Source organism: Juglans regia, chromosome 2, assembly GCF_001411555.2.
Source record: "Juglans regia cultivar Chandler chromosome 2, Walnut 2.0, whole genome shotgun sequence".
Taxonomy (NCBI): Eukaryota; Viridiplantae; Streptophyta; class Magnoliopsida; order Fagales; family Juglandaceae; genus Juglans; species Juglans regia.
Genome location: NC_049902.1, coordinates 6903937 through 6911365, shown reverse-complemented (window position 1 = coordinate 6911365; position 7429 = coordinate 6903937). Strand labels below are relative to the sequence as shown.

The 7429-nt window shown below is 38.4% G+C and overlaps 1 protein-coding gene across 6 annotated transcripts; it reads left to right on the top strand.

Moving 5' to 3' along the window:
- The first annotated feature begins 218 nt into the window (after window positions 1-218).
- On the top strand, window positions 219-5988 carry LOC108995475 (pentatricopeptide repeat-containing protein At4g01570-like). 6 transcript variants are annotated; one of them, XM_018971050.2, is made up of 7 exons: window positions 219-2748; window positions 3014-3094; window positions 3168-3257; window positions 3412-3487; window positions 4935-5014; window positions 5091-5162; window positions 5841-5988. In XM_018971050.2, the coding sequence occupies exon 1, from the start codon at window positions 337-339 to the stop codon at window positions 2731-2733; it is 2397 nt and encodes a 798-aa protein (XP_018826595.2). In that variant the 5' UTR covers window positions 219-336; the 3' UTR covers window positions 2734-2748; window positions 3014-3094; window positions 3168-3257; window positions 3412-3487; window positions 4935-5014; window positions 5091-5162; window positions 5841-5988. The 6 variants fall into 6 exon arrangements, with proteins under 6 accessions (XP_018826595.2, XP_035543452.1, XP_035543451.1 ...); XM_035687559.1 differs by lacking the exon at window positions 5841-5988 and having other exon boundaries at window positions 3178-3257; window positions 5091-5742; XM_035687558.1 differs by lacking the exon at window positions 5841-5988 and having other exon boundaries at window positions 5101-5742.
- The last annotated feature ends 1441 nt before the right edge of the window (window positions 5989-7429 follow it).

Below are 7429 nucleotides of genomic sequence, written 5' to 3'. Positions count from 1 at the left end.
AATGCACACTTTGTACTTACTGCGTGGCTACTTATAGTTGATTATTCTTAATACTCACTTAGAGAGATGTGTAGTCTAGATGATGTCATATCATGTGTGTAAAATAGATGCTTCCAATAATAGTTTCTATCTATATTTATTAAAACAAAAAAAATACTGATAAATAGTAACCGGTGAATAACAAATACTGATGTATTTTTTGGTTGCGATACCGAAACAGCAAAATGGCTCTTCTGCTACAGCCTCGGCCTCGACATTCTTGTTTTTCTGCCTGAAGTCTATCTTAGAATCTTGTGTGCGAAATACAAAGTGGAATGCAAGCTGCGCAACTCAGCAATGTGGCATGAAAGATCTCTCCCATCAAAAACCAAAACCATAAGAACCAGCCTATCCAAACTAGGAGACCTACTAGCAGTCGCATCCCTCACTAAAACTTTGTCTCAGTCCGGCACTCGTAACCTCGACCCTAGTTCCATTCCCCTCTCGGAGCCTCTTATCCTCCAGATCCTTGGCTCCAACTCCCTTCACCCCTCCAAGAAAATCGACTTTTTCAATTGGTGCAGGTTTTCACTCAGGCCCAATTACAAGTACTCCACGGCCGCCTACTCCCATATCCTCCGCACCGCATGCCGCACTAACCAGCTTCACGAGATTCCCCACCTATTGCTTTCCATGAAGGAAGATGGTGTCATCGCAGATCCTGAGACTTTTAAGATCTTACTTGATGCATTTATTCGCTCCGGTAAGATTGACTCAGCACTCGAGATTTTAGATCATATGGAGGAAGTGCAGTTGGGGACGACTACGAGCTTGGATCCCAACATGTATAACTTGGTTCTTGTGGCTCTGGTTAAGAAAAGCCAGGTGGGTTTGGCCATGTCCATCTTCTTTAAGCTTCTGGAAGGTTCAGCTTTGATCCCCAGCTCTGTTGCCTGTAACGAACTGCTTGTTGCTCTAAGGAAAGCAAACATGAGGGTGGAATTCAAAAGAGTCTTTCACAAACTTAGGGAAAAGAATGGGTTTGAGTTTGATTCTTGGGGTTACAACATATGCATTCATGCATTTGGTTGTTGGGGTGATTTGGCTACCTCTTTAGAGCTATTTAGAGAAATGAAGGAAAAGAGTTTGTGTGGTTCTGGATCATTAGGTCCGGACTTGTGCACCTATAATAGCTTAATTCACGTTCTATGCTTGGTTGGGAAGGTGAAGGATGCACTAATTGTGTGGGAGGAGTTGAAAACATCTGGTCATGAGCTCGATAAGTTTACCTACCAAATAATTATTCAAGGGTGCTGTAAATCCTATCGGATGGAGGATGCAACCAACATTTTTAGTGAGATGCAGTATAATGGGTTTAGCCCAGATACTATTGTGTATAGTTCACTCCTAGATGGGATGTTCAAGGCGAGGAAGGTCACGGAAGCCTGTCAATTGTTTGAGAAAATGGTTCAAGATGGGGTACGGGCCTCGAGTTGCACATATAACATTGTGATTGATGGTTTGTTTAGGAATGGGAGGGCTGAGGCTGGTTACTCTCTGTTTTGTGACTTGAAGAAGAAGGGTCAGTTTGTGGATGGTGTTACTTATAGCATTGTCGTGTTGCAACTTTGCAGGGAGGGTCTGCTTGAGGATGCACTAAGGTTGGTGGAAGAAATGGAAGACAGGGGCTTTGTTGTTGATTTAGTCACTGTGACGTCACTCTTGATTGGACTTCATAAGCATGGGCGGTGGGATTGGACAGAGAGGCTTATGAAGCACATTAGGGATGGCAATCTGGTTGCTAATGTTCTTAAATGGCAGGCTGATATGGAGGCTTCGATGAAAAATCCACAGAGAAAGGAGGACTATACACCAATGTTCCCTTCCAAAGGCGACTTAGGTGAGATTTTGAGCTTAATAGGTTCTGCAGACAATACAGTGGACAATGAGTTTGTTTCAGATGACTCTGGAATCAAAGATGAGAGGACTTCATACACTGACAGTGATCAGTGGTCGTCATCTCCATACATGGATCAATTGGCAAACCAAATGAAGTCCACCGAGTATCTTTCTCTGTTTTTTTCATTATCTAGAGGGCAACGAGTTCAATCCAAAGAAACATCCTCGTTTGATATGGATATGGTCAATACTTTCTTGTCTATATTTCTTGCCAAGGGAAAGCTGAGCTTAGCATGCAAATTGTTTGAGATTTTTAGTGATATGGGTGTTGACCCTGTGAGTTATTCGTACAATTCTATCATGAGTTCATTTGTTAAGAAGGGTTATTTTAATGAGGCATGGGGTGTCCTTGGTGAAATGGGTGAGAATGTTTGCCCGGCAGACATAGCAACATACAATGTGATTATTCAAGGCTTAGGGAAGATGGGAAGAGCAGATCTAGCCAGTTCTGTCCTTGATAAGCTAATTAAGCAGGGAGGATATCTTGATGTGGTCATGTACAACACACTGATTAATGCCCTTGGGAAGGCTGGTCGGATTGAGGAAGTAAACAAGCTTTTTGAGCAGATGAGGACTAGTGGAGTCAATCCTGATGTTGTCACTTTTAATACTCTTATTGAAGTTCATAGCAAGGCAGGTCGACTGAATGATGCATATAAATTCTTAAAAATGATGCTGGATGCAGGATGCTTGCCTAACCATGTTACAGACACAACTTTAGATTTTTTGGGAAAGGAAATTGAGAAATTGAGGTACCAAAAGGCATCGATCATGGACAACAAGAGTGATCCTTGATGAAAAAATTTGCGGGTACGTTTGGTTGATGCAAGATCTGAAATGTTGCACCTTGCAAGCAAATAGTTCTCTGAGCATTTAACTTGAGTTCTTGTATGAGTATCAACTCACAAATTGTTGATTTGGGTGCCATTTTAGCCCACATTAGCATTTTCATGTACAATTAGGACGGCTATAAATTTTTTATAAGTCAATAAAAGATTATATGTAGTATAAGTGTAAATGGTGAAAATGTAGTACTTATCTTTCTTTTTCCCTGTGACATGCTCATGTTATGCAGAGTTTTGTTGGCCATGGGGATTCTATAAATGAAATCAGGACCCAGCCACTGAAACCATCACTTGTGGTGTCTGCAAGCAAAGTATGCATCATAACACCCTTTTTTATCTCTTAGCCTTTGTGTTATAGCGTATCACTAATATTCAAGTGACCAGGATGAATCAGATCTATGGAATATTCATACTGGAATATGCATTTTGATGTTTGCTGGAGCTGGTGGTCATCACAATGAAGTCTTGAGCGTAGTAAGTGAAGAATAAGAAGAGTTGTCCTCACATTCTCTTGATAAAGTCATAAGGGGAAACACCATCTGGTTATTTATTGGTAATTTGATTTGTAGCCTGTGGTGCAAGATAAGGATTTTAAACGATTAGACTGGCATTCTGTTGGTTATTGTAGGACTTCCATCCTTCGGACATATATTGTATTGCAAGCTGTGGAATGGACAACACGGTAAAGATCTGGTCAATGAAAGGTAGGACATTACTGTTGTTCTTCCTGTAAAAAATATTGTTAGAAAGAAAAAAAAATAGAGAAACGATATTTGCAATCCTAAGGTGTGCAAGTCTCATGCATTTCTTTTGAAAAAAGTGGATAAATGTGAGACTCACATGAAAAAAATCATTTTTTAAGGATGGGAGACCCCACTTTTTTTCGAAGGAGTATGCGGAGCTTGCACACCCTATGACTGTATATAACATTATTCAAAAAGAAAGAGAATATAACAGTCATTTGAACAAAATTGGAACATTGGACTACTCAAATAGTGTTTTTCATTTTTGTGTAGCTTTATATATCAGTTTTAACACAGGAAAAAATAGAAAACGATATACATATCTCTGAATAATCTTAAGGGCCATTAAATTCAGTGTTAGAATTGATGATCAACTTGGTATTTATCTCTTTATACATTGTTAATGCTGCTTTGGGATGTAATGGGTGCAATAAGAGAGCCTTCTTGAAATTTCTAAAATGTCATTTTAATTGGATTAAAGTGCTAAACATTTTGGTTACTCTGGAAGTGTTGAATTCTAGGCAAATAATACAAAATTTTGGACAGAATTGGTTAATAATACCCTCGCTATAGAACATTTCCTCATTTGGTTTACAGTGAGATCTTATTACAAGCTGTTGGCATCACATGGTAATGTTCCCTTCCCGTGGAAGAATATTTGGAGGTCTCATGTGCCTTCCAAAGTAGCTTTCGTCGTATGAACCGCCTCTCTCGGGAATATTTTGACCATGGACAATTTGAGGAAGCGGGTTCTCATTGTTATGGATTGGTGTTATTTGTGCAAGAAGAATGGGGAATGAGTGGATCATTTATTACTGCATTGTGAGGTGACAAGAGTTGGTGTGGCTTAAAGGCATAAGGGTGGTGGATTTAATAGTGTGCCGGAAGGATATTTAAGGCTGTCCCCAAGTGGTTGCAGTTTGGAGGATGATTCCTTTGTGCATTATGTGGTGTATTTGGATGGAAATGAATGATTGGTGCTTTGAAGATAGGGAGCACACAATGGAGGAACTTTAGAACTTTTTTCTGCACACCTTATTGCTCTGGTTTTCAGCCATTGTGCTTAATGGAACTAGTGTTCATGACTTTCTGTTTTTCATTTCTGGTTCCTAGAATGTATTTAGGTGTCTTTTGTATACTTCCTTTGTACTTGGGCTTTGCCTACTTCATTCGTATCAATAAAATTTTCATTCTACTTATAAAAAAAAAAGGTTTTTCTTTGGCAAGTCTAATGATCCTATTTATTTATGAATTATTTATTGTAACACCAATTTGATTATGTTTTCTTTCTTTACCTTAATCCGTTTAAAGATTCATGTTCTAGCAGGTTGGCTTGTTGCATTTAATTTTTGCAAGTTAAGATTGTTAACTTTTAAAATATCCTGTCTTGTTATTAACCCTACTTCAGGGTTCTGGACATACGTAGAGAAATCATTCACATGGACAGATCTCCCTTCCAAGTTCCCCACAAAATATGTTCGGTTTCCTGTGAGTATCAGCTGTGTTTTGTGTTACAGATGAGTTTCTGTTCTTGTTGAATCTGAGTTCACCTCACACTTTTCAGGCGTTCACAGCTTCAGTTCATTCAAATTATGTTGATTGTAATAGGTGGCTTGGTGATTTTATCCTCTCAAAGGTGAAATTCTCTGATCCAACATTTGTGTTTCTGCTGATCTGTAATCAAAAGCTTTTTTGTCTTGTGTGTTAAGAGGGGGAAGACCATAGTATGTGGGTTGGGGATTGAAATGTGTTTCCTTTCCTAATCAACTGACTAAAATCATCTAGATCGGTTACTTTAAATAACTTCCTGGAAAACCATTTGCTCAAGCTTTATGGGTTGTGTAACATGTTTCGTTTGTTTTGGCATTGATATCTAGTATTTAAAAATTTGCTTGGAATGTCTTCAAGAAATATTAAGTATTGATGGCTATGAGAATGACTTAGAAAGGCATATGCGCATACTTGGGTGAAAAGATTACTATTGTCATATTTTTTTGCTTGCCGTCAGCTGGCTTGAACTTGAAATTGCCTGGCAAGTGTAAGAAACTAATTGGAATTATCATAACTTGGAGTTTCTTCTAGATGACTTCTTGGAGATGTCAACGAAATTGTTTTACGGGAACCCAAAACAAAGGACCAGTCTCCTAGGGAGGTTATAATTGCTCACGACTCATGCACATAAAAAGTTTTTTCTTTCCAAAACACCTCATCTATATCACTTTATTTCAAAAGTATTTTTGTTTATCTTCATTGACTGTGAATCTCAGTTCAGCCTTTTGTTGCTGTAAGAAGTTGCGAAATGTTTTCTGTTTAGGATTCAGTTGATGAAGGGTTCCAGAGTGCGACATATGGTTCATCAAGTTTTCCTGCGATTTTCATTATAATGTAGCTGCAATAGGTAAGGCAGGGCTAAGTGGGTCCCCAATTTATACTTCTTTAGGGAAAAAAACCAAAACAAAACATTATATAAGGAAACATAAAGACACTAAATTGAATATTAGCATTCTTCAAACTATAGTCCATACTCTTAGTAATACACTTAAGTTATTTTTGAAAATTGCGAGTGTTTAGGGGATTTTATAAAATGTACCGTATAAAGTTGTCAAGAGCTAATATGGTTCACTTTTATTATAAAGATGACCACTTGAATGCAAAGTTAAGAGGTTGGAGTTTTTCACTTTGGGAGTTCTTATTACTACCACGGCTTTATAGCATGTATGCCCCATCCCCGGACTAAATGGAGCCAGTCACAGTTTTGCTACTTTCTCTAAAAAAAAAAAAAAACTACCTTTTGAACAATAAATTCTTTTGGGGGTGTTGACCTTCATGCAATATATGAGCAAAGACCCCAATAATTGGGCTTGTTGACCTTCAAAAATGTAAGATGTTATATGTGCAACTCGAGGCCGGTACTGCATCTTGAACCATTTTCTCGAAGAGCTTTGTTACTCATCATTATTACACGCTATACTTATTTTTATTTTTATATTTTTTGGTTTTATTCTTTCTAAACTAATTGAATTCTTCTACTCATCAATCATATACTACAAAATTTCTCATCAAACCAATGAACGACTTTGTTATCTACCTTACTAGTGCATACTCTCAACACGCATTTGCATATATGTTATATACAAGAAAGAGAGGGGTATTTATATGAGTGGGATCCCTTTATCTCAAGATATTACAGCCAAACCAGCAGAAGATAATCCAATCTAAATTTGAGTTCTTAATCTTGCCAATAAACTTTGCATACTTTCGAGTTTTTGACCAAGTTGTTTAATAGTCTCGAGATGCTGTATCGAAGATTCTGAACCATCTACATCAAGCAGTAAGAGTAGCTCACTTGGTCTGTGAATCTGTAAATGCATCCTCTAGTGAAGCCAAGATTACTGGCCTGTGAATGTCATCACTTCCTGCAATTAATCGATGTATCAGATTCTGACCCTCATTAGAGAAGATCAAAGTCCCAGAAACTACAACGATATTTCATCATTTCAAACATATATACAAGTAGTTAAACAAAATAGCCAAAAGAAAGCATGTGTTTGCATTTCAATAAAGGATTCATGTATACGACAATTCAATCCAAACATGTGTGAAGGAGTTCCAACGGGTTTGTGCTGTGCATCAGGGAGGAAAGAGGGAGCCCTCCCCACCCTCCCTTGGGGGTGGGAGTATGCCCAAACAACATACATTACTACTTGCAAAATACATGTGTCAATTTTACGTCAAAAAACACTATAGACACAAAGGGATCCCACACACTGATGTGGCACACTCACAACGTGTCACGTTTCTTTTTCTTTTTGTTCCTTGTTTTTTTTTTCTCCTCTCGTGCGAGCCCCCTCCCCTCCTCCCTCTTTCCCTCTCTGTCTATTCTGCCGGCCCTGAGGTGGTCCC

Coding starts and splice junctions, on each gene's coding strand:
- LOC108995475 (XM_018971050.2), top strand. CDS start 337: ATGTGGCATGAAAGATCTCTCCCATCAAAAACCAAAACCATAAGAACC.